At 48.8% G+C, this 26607-nt stretch overlaps 2 protein-coding genes across 2 annotated transcripts in view; one reads left to right on the top strand and one right to left on the bottom strand.

Annotated features, from left to right (window-relative positions):
• The first annotated feature begins 4384 nt into the window (after positions 1–4384).
• SH3PXD2B (SH3 and PX domains 2B) overlaps positions 4385–26607 on the top strand; it is a 97957-nt gene continuing 75734 nt past the window's right edge. Inside the window, exon 1 of the mRNA XM_036995105.2 lies at positions 4385–4627. Within this exon, the coding sequence (XP_036851000.1) occupies positions 4553–4627 (75 nt within the window). The 5' untranslated portion in view covers positions 4385–4552. The remainder of the gene's footprint in view (positions 4628–26607) is intronic.
• Positions 8853–9256, bottom strand: LOC118967791 (large ribosomal subunit protein eL43-like). Its single transcript, XM_036995116.2, has one exon. It carries the CDS (start codon positions 9239–9241, stop codon positions 8921–8923), a length of 321 nt encoding a protein of 106 aa, XP_036851011.1. The 5' UTR covers positions 9242–9256; the 3' UTR covers positions 8853–8920.

The raw sequence follows: 26607 nt of genomic DNA, 5'->3' as shown, positions 1-26607 counted from the left end.
ATGCTATTATGACCCCAGGCAATTTCTCTAAACTTTGGTTTTCTCACTTAAAAATGGGAAAAATAACACTCATACTTCAAATTTTGGGGGGAAATTTGAGAAATGGCTATAGAATGTCTGGTATTATAATAACACATAGTAGGTGCTCAATTAAATTCACATTACACTACACACATCCTTTTACTAAGTACAGAAAAGAGAGAGACATGCAGAATTTATAACCACAAAGTGAGTAGAGACGAGAGCAGTTCTGAAGGGATGAAGTCATGGAGGCCTTGAATGCCTAAAGAGCATGAACATCTGTAAGCAGTGGGAGCCGGTGAGAATTTCTGAGCAGGGAAGGATCAGGAACGGAGCTCCCTTTTAGGAGAAAGTTAGTTTTGGCAACCAGGAAAAGGGAGAAAATGGAAGGAATGAAGAAAAGTGTCGTCTTCTTCCTGTCCCTGAAATGTAACATTACTCAACCTCCTCCTCACCATGAAGGCTCTGCCTGCAGCCCAGGCACCTGGAACTTTGCTTGAAGGCCTGCTTCCTTCCAGCCCTTGATCTATTTCACAGGACCATGCGTGCCTGGCCACTAAGTATTCACAGGTTTGGCTGTGTTAATCATGAGCATCATGCCATGCCAGCCGATCAGACAGCAGTCTCGGAGGGAAAGAATCTCTTTCCAAGTCCCCCCTTTGTCCTGGAAAGAAGCCTTATTCCATCTCAGAGGCAGCTGGTGGAGAGAAGCAGAAAAGGAGCAGACCTCAGCTTCCTGGGCCTGGCTTTCTCCTTGGGGACTTGGGATTTTGGAGAAGTGCAACCTGCCAGCCTGGCAGAGACCAAAAATCACAAAAAGACCAGAACCTAATTCAGGTTGATGGGCTCAATGCCTCTCAAATGTGCAGCCCTCCTTCCAAATAAACCTGCCATATGGAATTCTGCGGTCCGTTGGCTCCAGCATTGATTTTCTATGGTCTACAGCTCTCAAGCTTGCAAAATGCACTTTTAGAACAGGAATTTTAAAGAGTAAAGTTATCTAAGGCAGCACATTTACCTTCTCTGCCCTGTCCTAGCCACACCCCGGTCAGGGAAAATGCCAGTGTTCCCAGAAGCAGTGTGGACACAGGGAAGCTTGGTGTGAAGAGGTCTCTGAGGGAATGGGTAGGGACAAAAGCAAGCTCATCCCCAGAGGTTCCATTAATGCCAGTGAGGACTTAGATTAGAGTTGAGGAGGTGAAGATGGGCTCATTCATCACATAAGCATTTCCTGGGTCGGGACTGGGTGGGGATGGCGGGGAGGGCCATGTGGCAGAGAATTGGCTCTATGCTAGTCTGTGCCAGATGCTGGGGGATTTGGGGCAATAAATAAGACCCATTCCAGCTCTTTGGGAGCTTGGAATCTGGCAAAGGCATCAGATCTGTAAGTAGGCAATAATGGCTGCATCAAGGCATAGCTGTAGCCAGGGAAGGAAGCAATTACATATCTGGGACTCAGGGCTTCCTAGAGGAAGTGACATCCAAGCCAGGCTTTGAAGGCTGAACAGGAGGTCACTGGCAGACAAGGTGGGGAAGTGGAGAGCTTATGCTGAGGCACATAGGTAGGAAAAAATAGAATATGATTTCTTCTGAAGATGACAAGTCATTTCTGTTTTAGGGATTGGAGGTAAAGGAGGCAGCTGGTAGGAGATGAAGCTAGACACGCTATCTGGGACTAAAAAGAGGTCAGGACTAGAAAGGGGTGGATTCACTTACAGCAGAGTTAGGATTAAAATTAGGTTTGGAGGTGTGGGGGGTCACGGGGAAAACAGTGTAGCACAGAGAAGGCAAATAGTGATTCTGTGGCATCTTACTACACTGATGGACAGTGACTGCATTGGGGTATGGGTGGGGACTTGATAATATGAGTAAATGTAGAAACCACATTGTTTTTCATGTGAAACCTTCATAAGAGTGTATATCAATAATATCTTAATAAAAATAATTAGAAAAAAAATTGGGTTTGGAATCTGGATGCAGCTTAAAGAGAGGTATTTAGCTATGTCGTTTTGGTTAGTAGCAAAATAATAAAAATTTATGCGCTTTACATGTGTTATCTCATTTGGACCTCAGAACAAGCCCATGAGATCAGTGGCTAGTCTTATTCCAACCAACAGATGGGCAGATGTGGATACAGAGAGGTCAGGTGATTCATCCAAGGTCGCACACTTGGTAAGCAGTGGTTTCTGGGGTGGGGGTGGGAGTGTAGAGTCAGTGTTAGTGGAAACAGTTTCAGTTTGGGAAGAGGAAGCGTTCTGGAGATCATCACCGCAGTGTGCATGTACTCACTGACACTGGACTGTTGCACTTAAAAATGGTTAAGGTGGTAAATTTTATGTTATGTATATTTTACCACAATTTTTTTTTTGAAGAAAAGATAAGGAAAGGTATGAATAGATGCAGGTATTGCATCTTCTGCTATGGGCAGGTGGGGAAGGAAGTTTGTCTTCCCAGGCCAGGCCTGCCACAGCAGAAAAGGTGAACATGCTCAGGAGGGCTTAGGACCCAGCTGTGCCGTTCAGTGTGTGACTGGGGGCAGGTCTCATGGCCTTTCTGGGAAAACCAGGGAAGCTGGCTGATTCACAGATTTCCTCCAGCATCTGCCTTCTGTGGTTCTGCCTTATTAGGAAGGCTTGGCTCATGCAGAGGATGAGGTAAAAGGCACAGAAAAGCCAGGCCTTCAACATACTGGACATTTCCAAGTCCTTTGACTTGCAGTTGTTCTTCAGAAGAATGGGCCTTACAGGAATTATATCAGTGAGGGTCCTAGCACAAAACAGATGTCATCCTCACACTAGGTCACCAATGAAGGTTTACTAAAGAGTCCACTTACAAAGGTGTGGGCAGAGCGTGGGGAGCCAGAAGGGAATGCTACAGTAACTGGGGCTTTGCAATGCCAGGGCTGGTACCACCCTTAGCCAGAAAAGTGGTTCTAGGAACCCTTCACAGGTATGAATAGGCCGCCTTTGGTAAGGACACCCCTGTAGGAAGGGAGCTCAGACCTCTCTATTCTCCTGCCCTGGCCTCCCACTAGCCAAGCCCGACAGGAAGCCAGAGGACAGGGAGCCCATTAGGGAAATCCACACAGGCCAGCCTCCAGGGCCAGAGCAGGGTGGTAAAACCTGGCAAGGAAGGTGGAGGGGCAAATGCAGGGGCAGATCCAAAGTGAATCAGCACCAAACTATCTGGTGGCCTGGCCACAGCTGCTAAAAAACGTCCTCCCCTGGATGACCCCAGGTTCTTTCAAAGGCTGATCTTTAACCCAGGGTAGGAAGGAGCCTCTTTCAGGCCTGGAGGGGAGCTTGGTGTTTTGTTGGAAAGAGCCCCTGCTTAGTGGTGTGAGAGCTTTGGCCAGGGGCTAAATCTCTTAGCCATGCACTGATATGTATGTACATTCATTGAGCTGTTTATTCAGCCAAGATCTCCTGAAAATGACTCAGGGCCAACCCAGGGATAGGAGGCACTAAATGAAGAAATGTGGAGCAGTCCCAGCCACCCTTAGCTTCAACATGTGAAAGATGCCTAGGGCCAGATGGTGATGGACTTCCTCCACCAGTTCTGTGGGACTGGCTGCTCTCAGTCGCCTCCTCCATAATATGGGTCAACCACCTTTTCCCTCCAGAATTGTCCTAAGGATTCAAAGAGAACACTTTTGAAAACATGAGGCACTGGGCCTGGCAAGTTCACATTTGGGAATCCATGACCATGCTAAGAAGCAGCCATTCGCCCCTCAGCCTTTCAAGCGTATTCACCATCCTATTACCCCGTTTCGCTGCTGCAGCTGCGGTTATATTGCACTGACATTTGTTGGGTTTTTCTCTCCCTCTCTCTCCTCATCTCTGACTGTAAGCCTAGAAGAAGCTGCTAGCTTCTTGTTCCTCGCTGAATGCCGGGCTTAGGGCTGGGTTTACAATTGCCAACATTTATAATGCCCAGACATTGCCAATGGCTTCACGTGAACTTAACCGTGAGGACAAGCCTGGTTGGTAGGCAGTAGTACTAGGCCCATTTTATGGATGAAGGAACTGAGCCTGGAGAGGTTAAGCACCTCGCTCAAGGTCACAGCGTCTATAAGCGACAGAGCCAGAATTTGAACCCGGGAGTCCAGGCCTCAAATCTGGCGCTGCATCGTGTCTCCCTGATTGAGTGCGTGCGGCAATGAATCGACCAGTCAAGCAGCGAATGCACGGCGGACGCGCGCCCGTCCCCTCCCCCGGCCACGGTGGCTCGGCGCTGGGACAAAGGCCGGGCGGACGCCGGACGTGGGCCCGCCGGGTCCGCGCACCGGGGGCGGGAGTGGGGCCGGGCTCTTTAAGGGGGGCGGGCCGGTGGCGTGGGGGGCGGGCCGGGGGCGGGCGGTAGCGCCGGGCCGGGCCGAGGGGCGCGCTGGGCGAAGGGCGGCGGCGGCGGCGGCGGCTCGTGCTCAGCCTGGGCTCCGGATCGCGCTCGGCCCCCGGCTCCCAGCCCGCGGCCGCGCGCACCCCGCACCCCGAGACCCCGCGCCCACGCTCGACCCCGCGGAGGAGCGGCCATGCCGCCGCGGCGCAGCATCGTGGAGGTGAAGGTGCTGGACGTGCAGAAGCGGCGAGTGCCCAACAAGCATTATGTGAGTGCCGCGCGGCCCCCACGCCCCCTCTACCCGTGCCCGGCCTGCGCGACCGGGAGCCCCCCGGCTCTGAAAACTTCTGCCTCCAGCTCTTTCTCCCCACCCTCCGCGCCTCTCCCCTCGGCCCTGCGGCCGCGCTGCCCGGGTCTCCCCCAGCCCCTCCCCCAGCCCCCCCAGCCTGGTCTCCGCTCCCACCCAGTCCTCCCGCCCCGTCCCGACTCGCTTCTCTGCTGCTCCCCTTCACCTTCCCATCTCTTTCCGCCCCCCACTGCCGTCCTGACCCTCCCTGGAAAAGTCTGGCCCCAACCGATGTGGGGGAGAGAGAAGCTCCTGTTCGCAGGCCGCCCGCCCTGCCCCTCCCTGTCCAGAGGCACTCAGACCCGCAGTGCCCAGCCACAGGTAGCCGCTCTACGGACCACAAGTTTGGCTCCGTCCGTTTGAACGAGGCAGCCTGGGCGATACAGAAGCTCTTTGAGAATGGATCCTTTGAGTGCCTGTATTGTGAAAAGGTTAAAAACCACAGTCCCTGCCCCCTCTTTCTAATAACTTCTGTTCTAAAATGTACGAAAGTTTTCTTTGGTACGCCCCTCTGTGAAATGGGCATCTTGTTTAGAGCTGCTGAGGACTGAGAAAATGAGTCAGTAGGGTCATTTTGCAGACGGGAAGGCTGAGGATGAAAGAGGCTGCTGCTGCTCCTTTCCGGAGCCAGTTAGGCCTTCCCTGCCTCTGGAAGGTGCGCTGGGGCAGACAGTGACCCTCCAGCTGGAAAATAGATTCCACAACTGAATCTGTGGGCTCAAGGGGTCCTGGGACCACCTCGGAGGTTTTGGGTGGAGGGATAATGGGACTGTGGGATGCTGGGTCCAGGTGAGGCCTTGGGGAAGCCTCCCTGCTGGACAGAAGGGGGTTTCTGGTGTCTGGTGGACAGAAGGGGGAAGTGGCAGCGCCTAGCTGCAGAGAAGTTAACCAGGAAGGAAAAAAGAGCAAGAGGGAGGGAAAAAATCCTAACAAAGAAGTGTAGAACAATGAATAGCAATGGGCGTTGGCTGGCTAAATCGAACTTCTTGGCCTCCCCACAAGTCATCTTTCGATCTATTTTCTTAAGAGGCTCATTCTTGCAAAGCAGATCTACATGCTCTCCATGAATAGCCTATAAAATTCTGAAAGGAGATAGCCAGATTCCACTCTGCACTCTATGAGAAAGGGTGTGCTCTGTGAGTCTGTATTGTTATTGGCTGGACAGCCAGTTATTCAACCCTTAGCCAGGCAGTGGGAAGCTATTTCCTGGACCTGTGGCATCTTTAAATAGAGTGAAGTTTCCCTTGATTCCAGAGCAGAGCTAAATTGTCTTTTTCTTCCTTTTTTTCATTAATTGTTTCAAATGCTATCAAATCTTGGTTTCTTGTTTGAGCCTGTTGAGTGTGTAACTGAGTTGCCTCTTTGGTATGAAGATAGCTTTCACCAACATGGCAATAGGAGGAGGTCTGAAATCCTCCATGCTGCCTGCTACCAGATCAATAAGCTGGCAAAATCAGAAAAGATACAGCCACTAGGAACTGGGCATCACCGCCCGTCACTGTCTGCTCTCCTCTCCTTTCAGACCTGTATCCAGCAGAGGTTCTTAAGTCCATTTGACAGAGGAGGAAACTAAGGCTCAGAAGGTGAAGACCTGTGTCAGAGGTCACAGTCAGAAGCAGAGCAGAACTACAAGTCCAAGTGCGGTGTTCCAGCAGGCTGCACGACTTCCCAGATCCCATACCCTCACAGTTTCCTTAAAAAGTCCTCTTGGAAGCCAGGACGGCTGCCATTATTTGTGATCACCCTAAGGCTCTTCATTCTCTAGTCACATCCCTCCCTGCCAGGTTTTTAAAGGTTCTGTAACTTTGAGGGCCTCTTTCTAAGCTTTCAATGTTTTAGGGTCCCCTTGAGATGAGTTTCTAAGTGTTAAACTGGATTTGGGTTCACATCTTGACTTCACAGTTTGTTAGCTATGTGGTCTCTCTAAGCCTCAGTTTCCTCATCTGTAAGCTGAGGGTAATGGTGCCCACTTCCTAGGGGAAGGGACCATGTGACTGGCAGGGTTGGCATTCCATAACCGTTAGATGCCTGCCTCCTTGCCCTGTGGTGTCCATGTCACTCTTATTGCCAGAATCACATGGGGAGGGATTTCACCAAGAACTTGTTTTTCTACATGGAGTTTAGTCATTCTTGTGATTCAAGGGGGCTCCCCTCCCTTCTATCCAGAATTTTTGGGTTCATCAGATAAAAAGGGGCGATGCGTTGAACTCAGTCTTGAAGGCTGAGTTGTCCACAGGAACGAGGCAGACTTAGTGCCTAACGATGGAGGGTCTGAACCCATCAGAAACTGCCAATAGCCCCCACTCCTGTCCCACCCATATTCTGGAAGGAAAGGGCATGGAAGCAGCTGTTGACATGGGCTTGGACTTTCATCTCATTTAGCATCTTCCTTTTTGAGTCTGGCCCAGCCACTCTGGAGAGGTAGCATGAGCAAGGAGTTGAACAGTCCTGGGCTCTGCTGCTTCCTGCTGTGTGACCTTGGGCAGATACCTCTCTGAGCTCCAGCTTCTATAATCTGCAAGTTGTAAACACTGCTTCTTCTTTCTAGGGCAGACTTTCTCAACCTCAACACTGTTGACATTTGGGGCCAGAACATTCTTTGTTGTCGGTGCCTTGTAGATATTTAGGAGCAACTCTGCCTTCTATGCACAAGATGCCAGTAGCACCCACTTCCTCAGTTGTGACAACCAAAAATTTCTCCACAGATGTCCCCCTGGGGTGCAAAACTGCACACATCACTACCCGCCTACCCCACCCCGCCACCGGCTACCCAACCACTGCATTAGAATATGTAAGTGGGCTATAGAGATTTCTGGTTACCAGGACCCTTAATTCCCCTTCACCCCACTCCCCATTTGCAATTCCCTTGGCCACCACCTGCTCCTCACTCAATTTCTTTGAAGGGAACAGGTCACAGGTGCTGTACATGTCACTGGAGAATGCATCTGGAGCTCCAGGCTGCCCATCAGGGCTGGGCCACCTGTTCCCCCTGAAATGGCATCTTCTCCATAATGAGAGGAAGGCCCTTCCCTCCTTCACCTATGAGCAGAGGGATTATTTTTGACGATAATTTCAACAATATTAATTATTTGGAGGGGCTCCAAGGAGCCAGCACCCCCTGTCAGGAGCAGGGAGATGAAGACTTTGGGGGCTGCTGTCTCCCTGTACCAGCACCTTTCCTGCCCTAGAGCCCAGGACTTTCTGAGTGAATGGAAAGGGGGCTTTGAAGTCTGACACCAGAGCATACCCTCTCTGGCTAGGTTATCATCTGACCTGAGGAGAAGAGGAGGTGCTTTCTGGAGGTTTTGTGGATTTTATTTGGATCGTCCCATTTCCTGCACTGGAGAAGGATTTATGGAAGCCCTGGGTTTAGGAAAATGTCTCCAACAGCAGGGGCCAGAAGATGCTGGCTTGCTCCATCTTGAGATCGTTAGATGTTAAGAGGAGCAATGTGGGAATAGTAGTTTCAGCAGCAATGATTGTTAATAGCTGCAATTTGATCAGTTCTTCTGGGCCAGGGCCTGGATTAAGCTCTCTTGTGTTTTTAGTCATCACAACAACCTTTAAAATAGGTACTTTTCATTATATTTATACACTATTTCAAATAAACAGATACAGAGAATAAAATAAATATGTATCGTATCCAGCTCTATCATGTCTTTACATTTCACCATACTTGTTTTAGATCATTTTTATTAAGAAACTAAGCATCAAAGACACAGCCCCTGTGATCCTCCCCAACACTCCCCCCTACAAGACTAAAACCAATATCCTGCATTTGGTATTCCCAGCACTTTAAAAAAAAAATAGACTATAGATCTATTAGGTAGGAGTTGTCTTTAAGAGTTTTATTGAGGTATAATTTACATACCATAAAATTCATCCTTTGTAAGCATACAGTTTGCTGATTATTTTCATAAATTTCCAAAGCTGTGCACCCATCACAATCTATAACATTTTTAACATGTCCATCACCCCCAAAAGGACCCTTTGCACCTGTTCATAATCAAGCCCACTCCCACTCCAGCCCCAAACACCTTTTAATGTTTTTATCTTTTTAACACTCCCCAAAATCTTGTAGTGAATATTTTAAAATGCTATAAAAATATTGCCCCTTTGAGATCTGTGTTGAAACATGTCCAGTTCCTTTTTTTTTTTTATTACATAAATTAACCCATTTATTGTTGTCTAGCAATGCTTCAAAAGGTGGTGCTTCTACTGGTCTTTCAATTCCTTCAGTCTTCTGATAGCCGACTTTACTGTGACAGCAGAAGTGGTGTTGTAGGTCCAGGTCCCGCCAGCTACTGTTTTCATGCAGGAACCACAGTGCCAGATCCTCACAGCTCGTCTCTTCATTTTGGTTTTGCCACAAAAGGAGCAAGTGTACTTGGCGTGTTGGCTTATTTCGATTTTCTTCACCATTTTCCTGAGGGAGGCACCATAACAGGTCCCGAATTTACCGATGGTTCCGACCTTCTTGGTGCGTTTCCCCGTGTCGCCTCTAATTAGGTGCAAGCTGAAAGAGCTCCAGTTCATTTTAACAGCTGTTTTGTATTCCACTTGTGACTATGCCCCTATTTATTCGAGCTCCTGTTGGGACTTTTAGGATATTCATTTTCGTGTAGCTGCTTCCTTGCAATATACCTAAGGTGGGATTGCTAGTCATGATGTCTGTGCATGTTTACCTTTATGTTTACATCCCCAGGAGCAGTGTCTGTGGGCCCTGTTGCTGTGTAGCCTTGCAAACACTCCAAATTGTCAGACTTTTTTGTTTTTGCCAGCCTGGTGGGTGCAGAGTATTATCTTGTGGTTTGTGTGTGTGTGTGTGTTTGCATCTCCCTGCTTTCTAGTGCGATTGAGCATCTTTTCACACCTTTATTGGCCTTTGAGTTTCCTCTTCTGTGAGTTGTGTGTTTTATCCTCTGTATCTTTTTCAGTACATTGGGTTGTCATCTGTTAAGTTGTATGGTTTATTTCTACATTCAGGATCCTAATCCTTCAGATAGTTGCGTTAGTGTTCCCATTTTCTCCTGAGACTGGAGGCTCAAAGAGGTGGAGGCACATGGCTGAGGTCGCACAGCAAGGAGTTGGCAGTGTGGGGACTGAACCAGATGCCTGTGTGTCTGGGAGAAGCAGCAGCTCTGTGATCCTACCTCTGAGCCAAGTGACCTCAGGTGGGTCAGTTGTTTCTGGACCCCAGTTTCTCCATCCTGGCCCTTCCCTCATCTCCCTGGTCCCTCAGCCTGTAGTGTTGAAGCACAAATTGCCACCAGCCCTTAGTCATTCCCACTTCAGAGAAGCTCTCAGTTGATTGTGCCCCTGCCGTGATGGGTTGGCAGACCCTGTGCCATGAGCCTGGAAACTGCTCTCCTCTGTTTGTGAGACTCTTCTGAGCCCCTGAGTTTTGCAGTGTAGATCATGCCCTTATTAGGTAGGTGCTCCCAGCATTCTCATTGCAGTCTATAGGAGGCCTCTGGCGGGTGACCTTGGTGGTCTGGAATGGACCGTGAATCTGCTGCCTGAATCAGCTACGTTCTGTTTTCCAGCCCCCAGTTGCCGCCCTGCAGCCATCCCTGGCACTCCCTTTTGCAGAAACAAGCAGAGCAGGGCAGGGCAGCAAACTTGAGTGGATAGAACTTGGACATTAGAGATAAACATATCTGGGTTCAAGTTCTGTGTAGCCTTGGGTGATGCACTCAACCTCCAGCTAGTTTCTGCATCTGTAAAATGAGTGCAGTGTCTTCCTTCTAAGACTATTATGTGCTTTTTTGAAAATGTATACACTCAATCTGTATCCCAACCCTATTGCTGAAGGGATAAACACCAGCTACTAGCACATTTTTAAAGGACCTGCCCTCACCTTCATGCAGAAAAGACCTTTGAGTCTTCTTCAAGCACTCCTGAGCGGGGTGACCTTGCAAATGAGCTACGGGTGTTGGAGGGATCTGTAAATTGGGGGTGGTAATAGTACTCACCTACAAGTATAGGGCAATTGTGAAGATTAACTTGTACTACACAGTACTGAACCTGATGCACTTCTTTATAAAAGGCACTCAGTTAATGGTAGAAGCTATGAAAAATAATCTTAATAATAATTGTAACCCAATCTCTGCCTCTTTCCCACTGACTGCTGCCATACTACATGTTTTCCATGCTCCTTCATTAAAGAGGCTTTTATGGGGTGCCAGCCCCAGGCTGAACGCCATGCTGCTGCTTAGCTGGGCCTGTGAGTGAGGCTGAGCCTTCCTACCTACTCAACAGGTGGGTTCTTGTTGTGAGCCCTGTCTCTCACAGAGGTAGTGCATTAAGTAGATATTAAGTCTCCTTGGGGAGATGTCTTTTAATGGCTGTTGTTTTCTTGTGATTGAAAAACGGTGGACATTATCAGCCACACTATGCCATCTTAATCCTTCTGACCCGTGGGTGCAAGGGGCCGGGCCCTTCACCTCACCTGAGGCGTCATCCTCAGCAGGAGATACATGTCCCAGCATGCTTGTCTTATGCTTTGGGCCCCTGCCATTAACTCAAGATCAGACAGTGTGAGGCTGTTATATCTTCAGATTACTTAAATGTCACTTGAGTTCAAATTTTGAATCTGTGCCATTCCATGTCTCCGATCAGCAGAGAAAGTACACCGGACAACCTGGGTTCAAATCCCTGCTCTGCCACAGTGTGACCTCAGACAGATTACCCTCTCTGCATCTCACCTGTAAAATGGAAATAATAACAGTTCCAATTTCATAGGGCTGATGTGAGGATTAAGTGGGCCTAACATATAATAAGGCCTCAGTGACTATGAGCTATACTAGAAGTGTGCAAACATAGTATCATTTATGATAGTAAAAAGTTGATAACCACTTAAAGGCCCATCAGTGGAGACAAGATAAATAAAATGTGTACTATATCCACATGCTAGAATATCATCAAGATGGTAAAAATGTATTCCACCTTCTGTCATGGGAATAGTAAATAGTAAAAGCTGGTTGCACACAGCATGCTCAGGCTGATTCCCACCTGAATACAAATGAAGGATGAAAATATGTGTCTCTAAGCACAGAAATATAGCTGATAAGCTGTTACTTTTTTTTCCCTTGTCTGTGCTTTTTTCTGTTTTCTGAATATTCTGCAGTGAGCACATATTCCTGTTTTTAGTAAAAATTATAAAAAAACAAAACCAGTGAATGTTCATTTTAAAAAAAGAAGCAGTGCCAGGCTGTGGCGGCCCCAGCCAGGTTCCCACATCCTGCCACACTGTCTCGTCCTGAAGTGACGGGTTGCTCCAACCCCTTGGGGAGCCTGTCCTCCCGAGGTGGGTGCCAGCCTCGGACACTCTTCCCTGCTCCTGCCGCAGAGGGAGGTCTCTGGATGCGGCTTTCCAGTAAGCGAGCCCAAGAAGCAGAAAGAGATGAGTTTAGAATACATCAGGGGAGGGCCCGAGCAGATGCTTTGCTAGTTCAAATGCTCCCGCTCCATGGGTCCAGGTCCTCCTCGCGGGGCGCATGCTGCCGAGCAGGTTTGGAAAGAACTGCAGGCCTGAGTTCTCTGGTCAGCACCCTGAGGTCACAGGGGCACCAGACAGGTCATCCAGGTGAGAGGTGTGCCCTGCACCCGACTCCTCCGGGCGTTTCTCACATCAGTGGTCACCCACCCCGAGGTGCACAGCAGGCAGCACATGGCACGGCTATCACACTGCCGAAGAGGACTCGGGGAACTAATCACTCGTTGTACTTGTCATCCAGGACACTCATATCCTGATTGCAAATTGTGCCTGCTTTTTCCTTGGAGAAAGAGGTGTGTTGGGGAACAGTCTTGTTTTGCATGACTCAGTTTTCTCCTTCCCCTCAGAGATGAAGGCCAGCTGCGGGTCACTGCAGCTGCAAGAAAGGGGGCCGCAGACTGAGCGTCCTGGTGGAGGCAGGTGGTGGCTTGTGAGCCCACCCTTGGCTGAAGGAGAGAAGATGAGGCTTATTAAGAAGGTCGTGTGGTGGGAGGGTTGCAAGCCTGACTCCTGCGCTCAGAGATTGGGTTCCAGCCTGGTTCTGTCTTTCACTCACTGATGGCCCTGAGCCTTCTCTAGGAAATGGGTGCCTTTGGTGAGGAAATGAAATGAGCCTTTGTGCAGGACACCTGAGGAGGGGTGCTGCTGGGTCTGCTGCCCTTGGGGCCTCCTGGCCTCGGGTAATGCCCAGAAACTGGGGCCCTGTGGTCCCTTTACCAGAGCCCTTGCCCGTGGGGTTAGGCCAGACCCCGGTGGAGCTGGTCCCCTGGCATAGCATGGGAACTGGCTGATGTGATGGACTCAGGAGGCTCGGTGTGTCCCCCAGTAAGCCAATGGGCAGGGGCTGGTGAGACTCACTCTTTTGGGACTCTGCTGGGAGACCACAGCCCAAACTTTGTCACAAACTCATCATTCCTCTGCCCCATTCTCCAAACTGCAAGGTGTTCTCTCCCCATACTTGCTGGCCCAGATGCAAACCTGCAGGCAGGCAGTGAGCCCAAGCCCAAGGCCTTTTTCAGGCTATGACAGGAAATGGGACTAGAGCATCTACCATGAACATGTGGCAGAACTCTGCCGCCAGCTTCTTCAGGCCTGCCTCAGGCCATCCTGGGGCTTAGGGTTGCCAGATTTACCAACTGAAAATACAAGATACAGTTAAATTTGAATTCCAGATAAATATGCATTATTTGGGACATACTTATGCTAAATAATTATTCATTATTTATTTGAAATTCAGATTATACTGCACATCCTGTACTTTATCTGGCAATGTTGCCAGAACTACCACTTTCAAAAAAATAACACAACCTTCATACTTTGTAATATTGATAATGTTGCTTGAGAACCACGTAATAAATATAAGTCCCTCCAGGGCCCAGGCACTTGTAAGCAGAAGGATGATAAACAAATATGCAAACAGGGATTCAGACCTCAAGGAGGTCAGTGTCCTGAGAGAGACAGACAGGATATTTCAGAGCTAATCTGAAACTTGGGGAGTGAGCAGAGGCCTGTGCCACTGGGTTCTTGGGAAGCTGGATTTGGAGAAGGTAGCACAGTAGAGGTGACCCAAGGCTGATCACAAGGCACAGGAGGGATGTTGCCAAGTGGGAAAGGTTAAAGGTATTTCAGGCAGAGAGAACGGGAGGGCAAGGAAGTAGAAACCTGGCATGTGGTGTGTTTGATAAAAGCAGGAGAGATTTGAGTGATGGAGGTGATGCTTGACAGATAGTGGGGGCTCCTTACTGGGCTAAGAACCACAAAATAATAGAAAGCATGGACGCCACCCCACCACCCAAGAAGGCCATGGTCCCAGTACGCCTGGGCGGGGGCCAGAACTCAGGACCAAACATGTCCAAGATGGAAGTCACTGGGGTGGTTGGGAGCAGCTGGCACTCGGGCATTCCCCTGGCTTGATGGATGGGTAGGAAAGCCTTTCACAGGAGAATGTAGGGAGCAGAGCCCAGACAAACCCAGGAAGCTGGAGGGAGAAGAGCACCTGTTCACAAGGAAGGCTGTGTGTAGACGATGCAGATGACATTAAAAGAGGACAAAGGAGGGAGGGTGGGAAATATTCGAGAGAACTATGAAAATCAGTAGGAATTCTGAAATTAGGGAGGGGTTAAATAACTCCAGACTTGTTTTGTTCTCAGGGTTTAATAATAATTTTTCATTATTATTACTATTATTATTATTGCAGAATAGCTGTCATTTATCTGAATGCTTATTATATGCTCAAGCTTTATGTCACTAAATCTGATCAGCAACTCTGAGAGACAAGTAGTATTCATCAGGATTCTGGGGTTGCTAGTGACAGAAAAGAAAGTGGCTAACTTTAAGCCATAGGGAATGTGTTGGAAAAATAGCTCTGGCAGAATCAAGGGGAAGGCTCAGCACCCAGTCACAGAAAGGACCTGGCCAGCTGGAGCCATTCTGGGAGTAGGAGCTTCCAGGGGGCATCCAAGCATCAACAAAGGCAGACAACTGCTCCATCCCTCAGTCCTTTCCGCCACTCAGGAGTCCAGTTCCAGGAAGAGAATCTGATTGGCCCAGTCAGATCACATCATCATCTTTTGGCCAGGCAAGGGTTATACGGTGATTGATAGTCCCATTGAAATTGCAAGTCGCAAGAGGGATAGTCGTAGGGGATTCAGGGCACTATTGCTGGAAGAAGGGGGCATGGAGCCAGGGAAGGTGGAAACAGTAGATGTCTGCTACCTGGGTACTGTTTTAGCCTGTTTCACAGATGCAGACACTGAGACTTCAAAAGGTGAAGTAATTTGCCCAGGATCACACTTGGCTGTACTACCTCTTGCTGACTAAAAAAGGGTATTATAAACTCACCCTCAAGACTTGAAGGGCAATGTTGTCTTACAGCACATAAGGATAATATTTTCTATTCTGCTTAATTAAGCAGAATTGCATGGACCTCCTGTCCACTGCACTGGCAAAGAAAGCTAGAAACCCACACAGCGGCGTCACCATTTCCTCCTCCCCAGCCAAGGTGTGAATCAGCAAGCAGCCTGTGGCTTTGGGCCACCCTTGGCTGCCAGTCAATTGCACAGATGTGGCTTTATTGTCTGCCCTGGGCCAGGCCTGGCCCCAAGCCAGAGAGGCTGAGATGGCCAGGCAGGCTTTGTCCTCAAAGAGGTCACCATCTCTTTGGAACACATCACCACAGCATACGAGCTGTGATGGGGACTGTTGTGGGGCTGTGCAAACAGGGCAGGGATCTGAGGCCCATTCCTTGCTTGAACAGAAAGGTATGCTCTGGGACAGGGACGGCCAACTAGCAGAGGGATTCTTAATGTGCATGGAATTCAGAGAGTCCTTGAACTCGGAAGGGGAAAAAGTGCATCTTTATTTTCATTAACCTCCAACAGTAATTTAGTGTTGTCTTCCATTAGGAATGAAGGCAATGACCCTCAGTGATATTAGTAATACCTGTGACTCGGCACCAGTAGAAATTCACCAATATTTTCATATCACTTTACAGCTGTTGCATGGATCCCAATAGATCACTTGTTTATCATCCACTACGGGTAAATAGATCATTTAATACTTCAGAATTGTAGTGTTATTCAACCTACTGCTAGATTTGGATACTGTATTTATAAAAGCCTATATATATTCACTACATTTTTCTTTAAACATTTTATTATAATCCCATATAATTAGTTTCATTTGGAATCCTGTGTGATTTGTTAATTTTAAATCATTCTGAGAAGGGGTCCATCAGATTGCCAAAGGGGCCCATGGCATAAAAAAAGATAAAAAACTTCTGAGATGAAGTTTCAGAGTTTGGGCTTGGCAGCCGGATGGCATGGATTTGGTCTTGCTCTGCCAGTTACTGGCTGTGACCTTGAATAGGTGACTTCTCTGTGCCACCATTTCTTCATCTGTAAAATAAGGGTAAAATAGTACCTATTCTAGATTATTTCACATAAAGTGTTTAGAGCGGTGTCTGGCACATAAAAGTGTTGAATAAGTACTTACCTATTAGTATTATCTTTACCATCATCACTATTACCATTACCTGATTAATGACATGCATTTTTTTTTATTAAGGTATCATTGATATATACTCTAATGAAGGTTTCACATGAAAAGTATTGTGGTTACTACATTCACCCATATTATCAAGTTCCCCCCACACCCCATTGAAGTCACTGCCCATCAGTGTAGTAAGATGCCACAGAGTCACTACTTGAATGACATGCATTTTTAATAAGCAACCCTGAATGATATGACACAGGTGGTCTGCAGTGACCACATGTTGAGAAACATATTTTAAATGGACTAGCCCAGGATGTGCCCTCTAAAAGTTAAAGCCGTTTTCCTCAGAGATTTACATACTTGATAATTAGAGCAATATCGAAAATAGGCTAAATTTTTACCATTGGGGGCATGATTAATAAATGACTATAGCTTTTCAGGGAGCTATTCAGGATCCTTTAAAAGTGGTTTGTTTAGAGAATTTTTAGTGAAATGGGGAAATGCTCACCATGTAACACAAGTGAAAAAGACAAGCAATATATACAGGGCAATCTCGATTTTGAAAAATTCCTCAGTGTATAGGAAAGGGGCCTGGAAAGAAATATGCCCAAAGCATTGTCTGTTGTGGTGACACCTTAGACAGTTAAGACCAAGTTGAATGAGGTTCTTCACCTCCCTGGGCCTTCCTTTCCTCCACAACCTCCTGGGAAGTACATCCAGACCATTCTGCTGTTGTGGGCAATCACATTCTGTTTTATATTGTATTATATTTTTAGGTGGTATCCAGGTTTCTCTAGAGCAAGGACAGTGTGGGATGGTAGAGTCAGGAAAGCCTCCAGGAGGGAGGGCAAAGGAGGGGGCCCTGCTCCCTTGCCCTCTTTTCTCCTGTCCCGCAGACTTGGGTATGAAGCAGGAGAAGCTGGCAGACAAGTCCACATAGGGGCTCAAACTGAAGCTGGGAGGAATAGTGTCTGCCAGACGAGGAGCCCAGCAGGGCATGGGGACCCACAAAAACTGGCCATCAGGAACCACATGTGATTTCACATGGTAAAGGGGCTCCTCGGCTGTGCAAAGTTTGGAACCCACTTTTGTCACCCTCTCCCCCACTACTTGATCTAGTGTAGGACTCTCTGTTCCCCTTCTGACATCCCTAATATGGGGCTGTCCCCAGGGTCTGGAAACTCAGGCCCTCTACATTATTATCTAGTTCGTTTCCCCCCTTTCATGTCCCCAAGCCCAGTGGGACATGAAGCTGAGGCTCGAGGTTGTTTGAAGAGTGTCCCAGACCATCTTAGTTGGCTTTTGTGCCCATCACCCAGCCAGGACACTCAGCTTTGATACCGAGGCTCCTAGTGGACCAACCCCTTCGTGACACCCGTACTTTGGGTCTAGTTTTCTGTTGACTTGTCTCCTTCTTTCCCACCAGGCCCTGAATCCCTCATATAATCCAGAATCTGATCCAGAACAGGAGCTGCCTGTGTTCCTTGAATGAAACCATAGCTGCCTGGGCCCCCTTTGTCCCGAGATCCTGTGATTCTAGGGTAGCAGCCACTGACATCCTTCAGCTGAAACAGAATCAGATTCCTTGTGGTGATCTCCTGCTGGCACCAGACTGAGCACTTTGACATAGTGGTTAGGTCACAGGCATTGAAGGCAGCCAGACCTGGGTGCAGATCCTGGCTTTGCCACTTTCCTGGTTGTGCAATTTGGGGTGAGTCGTTTAACTTCTCGTTTAACCTCAGTGTCTTCGTCATCATAAATGAAGGAGTCATCCCAGCACATGACACATAGTAAACAAGATAAAAGTAACTGTGATTCTTAGCCTAGTCCAGGATGTGTAGATGGGATTCTCTAACCCCTGGGATGCTCTTAGGTTAAACCATACTAAATTGTCCTGTACAATGGCAGATTCTCTTGGTCTAGCTAATGATCTGGGTTTAATTTGGGCCTAAGGAACCCATTCTGCTTACATGGAAGAGGATTAAAAGCCACCATGATACCAGGCATCTTATAGACATCATCCTGTTTACATTTACAGCAGCTCTGAGAGACTGATAATACTATTATCAGCATGCCCATTTACAGATGGGGAACCAGGCTGAGATAGGACCCAGCCCACGCAGCTAGGGAGTCACAGGGCCAGGTTTGAACACAGAAAGTGTGAGGGGACTGGCTAGGGCCAAACTGGTTTTTTAATAAGCACTCCCAAGTGTGCTGGTCTGAGAACCACTGTGGGGGGGTGGCACGTGTGGTTGGGGCCACGCACTGGCTTATGAGCTTATGTAATCTACACGCTGTGGAGCAACTACTACTCAATAGTGCTGTACTTGGCTTCCCATGTGGCCTCATTTACTTCTCACAACAGATGGGTGTTGCTTGAAGTCACCTGGCTTCTAAGTGGTGGAAGCAGAATTCAAACTCTGCTGTTCTTGGGAGCCAGCGGGGAATGAACATAGTTGTCTGTGGTCCATACAACTCTTGTCTCTTCTTGGTTAGGAATGGACATTCTGGAGTGAAACAAACCTGGGTTTAAATTCTGGCATCCTCCTTAACCATGTGTGTGGTTCAGGCCAGTCACGTAACCTCTCTGAATGTCAAGTGTTCTCTGTTGTGAAATGGCATGGATAATGAGCTTCACTCCATAGGGTGAAGCTTCATTTTTCACTCCTGAAAGCAGAGTGCTGGGGATTTAGCAAGTGATCATTAGGTGTTGGTCTTCAGCTGGAGAACTCCTATTCGTCCCTCCAAGACCAGAGCTTTTCCCTCTGAGTTCCATCCCTCCAGAGTTTTTTCCTCTGGAAATCCTCTCCATGCTCCACCAGCAGAATTAGCCTACATCCCCTCTGTGTCCCACAGTGGCTAAAAAATGCTTCTTAGGGAGCCTGTGGCCTATAAGAGAAGGCTAATGTCTTCTCTGTTGAGTACTGCTGTATGCCAGGCACTGTGCCAGGCCCTCAGGTGTGAACTGAGATTCGTCTGACCATATATCCTGGTCTCTTCCCACCATGTCACACATGTGTGACCGTGTGGTGTTGGGTAACCAGTTACCCTTTGTAAGTCTCCAGATCCCATTATATAACATAAATGAAGTACTTTAGTGTAGTGCCTGATTAGCCTAGTAAGTGGGGCCCATTTTGATTCTTTTTCATTGCTGAGACGGCTTACTCCTACTGCTTGTATGCCTTGTACATAGTGAGTGCTCTCTGGGCAGCCCTGTGAACACAGGGGAGGCCCCAGTTTTCACTTTGGCTCCGGTTCCTGCATCTCCGTGGACTCCTAAGAGTCCTGGCAGCCTTAGAGATCTCCACAAGCCCTACGTGCCTGCCCCGGAGTCTTTCCTAGAAAGCCAGCCTTCAGGTTGGTTTCAGCCGAGCCTGGGCTCCAGCTGCCAGCACCTCTGCTTGCCATTGGAAAGTTCCCCGTGCCGCTTCGGGCCAGATGTGTGCGAGGACGTGAGCTGGCGGCCAGAGGCCCGGGCTGGAGCTGCACACCCGGACCAGCGAGTGTTTCCACCAATTCCGTGTCTCAGGCTAGAAGAACGGAGCTGCCCAGCCCAGCCAGCTCTGGATGTGGTTCCCGCTTCTCAACATCTGAGTTAAGATTCTGGCAGTGAGGGAAAGACGGGCTGAAAGGGTGGGCAGCACTGTGTGTTTGGGCACCCAAGGAGGGCGCAGTTGGTCGGGTTCAGACTGCGACATTGCTGACTTTCTTGTGACATAGCTTACCTTCAAAGAGAGAGTCTGGTGCCTCATCTCTGTAGTGGGGTTATCAGTGACAGTGCTGGCAGCTGCCTGTGGTCAGGCAGTGTGCCAAGCACCTGTTGTACATTAGGGCATTTAATCCTTAGCCAGCCCTATAAAGTAGGTACTGTCATTCTCTCCACATTACAGATAAGAAAATGAAGTCTTAGAACCATGAAGTGACTTGCAAAGTCACACAATAGCTTCAAGCTATAGGGCCCAGTGCCTGACAGCTACTCTAAAGCCAGCGCCCATCTTTTTTTTTTTTGAATGATGTTAAGGGTGATTGTTAGTTTTAATTTTTAATTTACATGTGTGCAGGAAAATTGCCTTTTTGGGCAAGCTGTTCTATGAGTTTTTATGCATGCATAATTTCGTGTAACTACCACCACAGCAGGATACAGAACAATTCTGTCACCCACCAAGAATTCCCTTGGGCTGGCTTGACTCTCGAATGCGATGAGATGACGCTTCTGCATGAAGCTGAAATAGCTTCTGTGGTGTTCTCTTTTCTCCATTGCTTTTTCCCAGAAGCCTTGGGGTGAGACACAGACTTCTCTCCATGGTTGGGCCCCATGCCTGCATTCTCCTTTGTAACAAAGCCCGTTCTGTTTCTGCTACCCTGGGCAATTGAGCTGCTCATTCAGCCATTTCTAGAGCATTGTCACTCTCCGTACACAGCAAGCCTTGAGTGAGGTCACCTTGATTTATGGCTGTGTGGCCCTATCTTGGCTTTTTGCCTGCCTCTCTGTCCATCTGCCTCCTCATCTTCCACTAGACACTTCCTGAGAGCCCAGTGTCACCAGGCATTGGAAGACTGTGTTTAACCAGACGGATGGCCCCTGCCCCCTGAGGGTTCCCAGGGGAGTTAGGGTGACAGTCATGCAAACAGAACAGCACACTCAGAGGAGCATGTGCTGAGAGAAGGCAGCCCTAGTGACTGTAGGGACACAGAAAACGGGGCCAGACCCAGACTTGGGGTCTCTAGTTAGACTCCCAAAAGGAGGCTACCTCTAAGCTGACACCTGAGAAATAAGGAATTGCTAAGCAGGTGGAGGGAGAGCTGTTCCTGCCAGAGGCAGTGGCATGTACAGGAGCCAAGAGGCAAGAGCCTGGCCAGGTTGAAACAGGAAAAGGCCCCCCAGGTCCCAGGATGTGCCTCTGTTGTCCTCCCTGACAAAGCTGACAGCCCCAAGAGGACAGGGGCTTGTCTTCCTCGTTCACAGCCATATCCCCCAGCCTTTAGCAGGGACCCTGGTACACAGTAGGCACTCTGTCTGTATTTGCTGAATGAATGAATGAACAAATATATGAATGAACTAAAGTGAAGCCCAGGAGAGACACAATTCAATTTTCACATTCGAGAGCACCTGTCTCTCCCACCTCCTGGCCTGGCACTGCTCTGCATGCAGGTGTTGTCAGAGACCCTCAGCTCCCCATCACCTGAGCATTCGCTGCGTGCCCTATGGGCAGAAGCGGTCAGAACACAGCCCTCAATTGGAGCATCTAATCTGCCACTAACACCGCAAGCACTTGAATTTGGGCTCTAGTCCAAGTATTCACTTAATTGAAAAGATTGAAAAAAAGCAAATTTGGCAGCCAGCCACCCCCAGTGTGACCCTTGCTATGGTGCCTGAGCCTAGTGATTGCTGATGCTGACATGGGGACAGAAAAGTCTGGCCTGGGACCAGGATACAGAGGCTTGGCCTTGGGGAGCTAGGAAAAGGAGATGGGGCCTCAGGGGCCAGGATTGAATCTGATGTCACCTGTTTCCCAGCTGCATGACCTCAGCCATGGCATGTCACAGCACTGGGCCTGGGTTGCCTCCTCTCCAGCCTCTAAGCCCCACCTTTCTGGCAGGCATTTCCTAGGGATTACACACTGTTCTCATAAAGCACCTAGCACAGGGCCAGCACGGGGCCACTCGTTCCCGGACACTGATTTTATCAAGGGTCCCCCACTCATCTTGATCGTGCCTCGCTCTGACATCGCATGTTTGCCTCCTAGGTCTCATTGTGACACTCGGTGGTATTTCTCCAGGAATAAACTTAATGTACTTTCTCTAAAAGGATAAATGCATGCTCTTCAGCACTTCCGGTGGTCTTGCTCTGGAGTGTTGGGAAATGAGACAAACTGCAGGGTATTGCAATTCCAAAAAGAGGTTGAAAGTGCTGACCTACGTAGGCCAGATGTTGGGCAGACGGCTGGAAAGCCGACAGATCGGAACCAAAGGGAACTCGTGGTTTCCACAGGGAGCAGCAGAATCATGTTTCCCATTAGTTAAGCCCGCAGAGCACATCCAGCTGCCTCTACCCTCTCCTTGTGCTCTCCTCCACCCTTCTCTCTTTCTGTCCCTCCTTACCTCCTGCCCGCCCCAGATTATACTCCTCCACGTTAGGTTGGGCAGCATATTGCCAGAGAGGCGGATCGGGAGCCCAGCCAGTCAGCACCAGGCTTTTCCCAGGATCTGCCAACCTGGAAACCCAACTAGGTGGGAGCTTAATTGGCAGGGGTTGGGGGACAACCCAGTATTTAAAGTTGGTGTCTTAAACCAGGGTCTGTAGAACTCCTGGTGCCCTTGGATGTATTCCCAGGAGCCTTCACTGCCAGAAATGGTTCATCTGGATCTTGAAACTAACACTGCTGCTCGATTTCAGGGCTGCATGTGCTTTTGTATTTAAGGTTGCTTTGGCTACAGAGAACAGCTGCAGTCATCCTGGGCCAAGGACTTGCTGTAGAAACTGTGTGAGCAGAAGCCATAGCCTCTTAGTGTGCTGCACAAGAACAGAGTTTTTCCTCCCTCCATTTAAAAGGGCTGTTTCAGCAGTGAACCAGCATTCAGGAGTGGAGCTCCCGCCTGTTCAGCTCCTCCCAGTGGAGCCCTGGGTCTGGTTCCAACTCTCCTCCCTGCTCTCTGCATGGCCTTGGCAAGTCCTTCCTCTGTCTGACCTCATAACCCCACCTATAGAATCAGGGACGGCCTAGAGCAGGGTTTTCAAACATTTTGAAGTCTTGGAACCCCCTGCTATTTGCTTGAAGCAGGCAAAGGGGGACTTGAGCAGTAGAGGAGCCCCATCCCTATCAAAAGTCTCCACTGATAGTTGCCTTACAGCAATGTGGACCCACAATGTCTGGCAGTTGGGCCTGCAGGCCGCTGGGTTCCACCTTCTTCCATATATAGAAGAGGTAAAAGTGGTGCTGCCGAGTGGAAACCAGTGTGGAGACCCCAGAGACACACCCACCTCACCAGGATCCTGAGGCTTCTAGCAGGCCAGTTTGACCGCTGGCCTAATCACTTCTAAGAACTCTCCAGATTTAAAGTTCTCTGGGCAAGAAATTGTGCAGGGGTCCCAGAGGGGTATGAGGATCTTGCAAGAAAATTTGGACACCGTCAAGAATTGGGAAAGTTAATAGATGGAGAGTGTAACCCTTAGTAAGTTGCTGCACAGCTCAGCCCCATTTGTAAAATGGATGGGTTGATCGAGATCAGGGATGCTGAGTACACGCACACATCCTACCAGCTCCAGTGTCCGTGACAGACTTTGCTGATGATCACAGAACTCTGTCTTTTGGATGCTCCTTTCTCCCAGCCCCTCCAGGAAAACAGCCCCACCCCACTCTGCCCCACTGGTGCCTTCTCTTTATATATTTTTCTCCCCTCTCCCAGCCCACCAGGATTGAAGAGCCAGGAGAGGGCTTCCACCTTGAGAAATGTTGTGGGCTCATGGACCTCTAAACAACAGAACCCCAGATAGGGCGAGAAGGGCAAGGAGTTCCATTGAAACAGTACTGCCCTCCTTCTCAGTCCTCTAACTGGCATTATCACAAGGTTTGACATGTCCACAGACCACCCCTTACCCCTCCATCATACTATGTATTCTTAATTCAGTATTCTTTTTCAAATTGACTCACTTTTTTACTTATTTTTTAAGGGGAACTTTAGCTATCTACCATAAATGGAAAGCTAGAAGCTCTTGTTAGAAATAGAAGGAAACTAAATGCAGAGGAGAGAGACAGTCAATGTATTAAATTCTTTCTGGCTAGTGGTACCTGCCCTGAGGTCTTCCATGCTTCTTTAAGAAAAGAGACCCAAGTGTTGGAGAGGGTGTTAAAAAGCCATTATTGCCACATACTGAGCCAGTCAGGATGGGCAGGAAATGTCAGTGACTTTCTCGTTGTGGGATTCCGTGCAGTTCAGTGCTGAGTCTGTGCATCACCTACAACCAGCCCACATATCCAAGCACACCTTGAGGCACAGTGATCAGAGGAAGATCATCACTTTGAAAAGCCCTTGGGTCAGACCCTTCCCCATCCCCACCCTTATTCCCTCCCCCAGAATCAAACTTCTGGGCACTGCAACCAGACCAAAATCTAATCACTTTGCTGTGTGGCTAGTGTGGCAGCCCCACCCCTTCTAATTAATACCAGCAGGGACTTTCCTCTGGGTTCTTTGCCAACCCTAGAAACTCCACTAAATAGATTTGCAAAGCAAAATGAGAATGGAGGACATTCTCCTGTGCCTCAGAGATTTTACTCATGGGGCAGAAACACCTTCTCATGTTTTCGAGTTGACATGATGAAAGCATATGAGATCACAGCACGCCTGAGGCAGGGCAGCCCCTGCTTCATGTCATCCTGCCCCCGGACGGCGCATCAAGGGATCTCGGGGGCCTTTTTAAGAGCTGCAGCCGTGGAAAGAGATCTGGACCAGTGGGTCTGCAGAGATGGGGCATGTCAGTTAACCAGGGCTGTCAGAGGCACTTGGCCTGTTTCCAGCCGAGCTCCTGGTGTGTTTCAAGGGCCTCTAAACTTTGTTCTGGTTTAAATCTTTATGGAGGAATTGACCCCTTGGCTATTGTCACCTGGGAACGGGACCTAAATTCCTGCGTGTTTCCAGGCACTGGGAGCCCCTACCCTGTTAGGCTGGGTTAGACCTGCCAAGGGGGGTGAAGACGAAGGGGTTAGGAAATACTCATCAAACATTCTACCCCGAGTCCTGGTCATGAGCAGAGATTCTAACGATTCTCTTTCCAGAGCTTGAAAACAAAATCTCTTTCAACCTTTGCAATAGCCACGGTGGTAGGAACAACAAGCATCCTTAGCCCCATTTTCCAGAAAACACAGGGGCTCAAAAAGATAAAGGACTTACCCTGACTCACAGAGTGAGGTCAGGGCTAAGACCTCATCTGCCGGCACCCAATGTCCTCCATGCCTACACTCTCACCTATGCCATCAGCTGTAGGTGCTGCATGATCTGGGATGTTCTAGAGGGATGGCCACAAGACAGAGCCCAGGTAGTGAGAGATGTTCAAGACAAAAAGTGTGCTACAGACCCCTTCTCTCTGTCCTCCTAGGAGAGTGACATCTTTTTTCCTGCTTATAAAAGAAAATCCACGTGAAAATTTATGTATATATATGTATGCATACATATGTCAAAATTTGTATATGTGTATCTATATTAAGTAAGATGTCTTTACAAAGAAACACACCACAAGGCTATGTGTACTTGATTGGTCAGGGAAAATGTGACCAGAAGTTTTCAGGACAAACCCTCTGTGTCCCTTAAGGAGCAGTGGTTCAGTATTTGCTAAGCCAGTGTTCACAAAAACTATAGACATACTACCACAAATGACATGTATATCATATATATATATATGATATATATGTGCTCATACATATATGTTTATATACAGTATGTATAATTTTTAAAATTGATTTTACATTGTTTTAGCCTGATCTTTTTACTTAAGATTGTGCCTGAACTTTTCCCTATATATTGTAGAATTCTTTGAGTTGCACAAAACCCTTCTTCATGCCAGAAGGGGAATTAACTAGAAGGCCCAGGCCCCTGTCGTGAGTCATAGAAGCCATGGGTGGGCAGGCAGGCCTTGGAAGCGGGAACCGGAGTGCTGGTAGGAGGCTCTGGAAGGCTCTCCCTACCTCTCATCTCATACCTCTCCCTCGTTTTGTCCCTCTCTGCAGACCAAGTGTCTGTCACAAAGTGAAGGTGACTCGAGCTGCAGCCGTCCTCCCAGAGAGAGCTCACATGCTCAGGTCTGACTCCAGATTCCTGAGAGAACCTGAGTGGCCAGGCCAGTCAGCTGTGTCCGTGGGACAGCCAGCAGAGCTGGTGCTTTTCAAGTTGGTCCACAGATGGACTCCGGGCGTCTGCCAGCAGGCAGTTCTTTCCCGTCTTCTAAAAATACACTTGAGTTGAAGAAAAATGCCTTCTCGGGGCCTTTGAACAGGATGTTCCTCAGGGGACAGGGTTCCTGTGGCCCAGGCTACACGACACCTACTGCCTTGCATGAGCAGATGGGGTTCTTCGTCCTCTGTGGCAGCTCCTGGCAAGAGCAGACTGGCTTGGAACTCCCAGGGATGGTCCTCAACCCCAGACAGAGGAGGATAGGCCAGGGCAGGTGAAGCCCTGGCACCAAGCAGGCGCACAGGCCTGTGGTGACCTAGCATTTGGGCCAGACACGTAGCTCCCTCCGCCACGGCTGAGGCCCGAGGGTGAGGTGGAAGGTGGCAGGGCCCTGACTCATCTGGCACCTAGGAAACCTGTGCCCCAGGTTCAGAGGATCTGGGCCTGTGTTCCTAGGCCTTAGAGGGGCAGTCCCTCTGCACCCCCATGGATCCCAGAGAAGACAATGGTAGAGGCAGGGCCCTCA

Source organism: Manis javanica, chromosome 1, assembly GCF_040802235.1.
Source record: "Manis javanica isolate MJ-LG chromosome 1, MJ_LKY, whole genome shotgun sequence".
Taxonomy (NCBI): domain Eukaryota; kingdom Metazoa; phylum Chordata; class Mammalia; order Pholidota; family Manidae; genus Manis; species Manis javanica.
This window is presented reverse-complemented; position numbering and strand designations above follow the sequence as displayed.

Excerpts from the sequence above, each read along its gene's own strand:
- LOC118967791 (XM_036995116.2), bottom strand. The coding sequence starts at position 9,241 with ATGAACTGGAGCTCTTTCAGCTTGCACCTAATTAGAGGCGACACGGGG.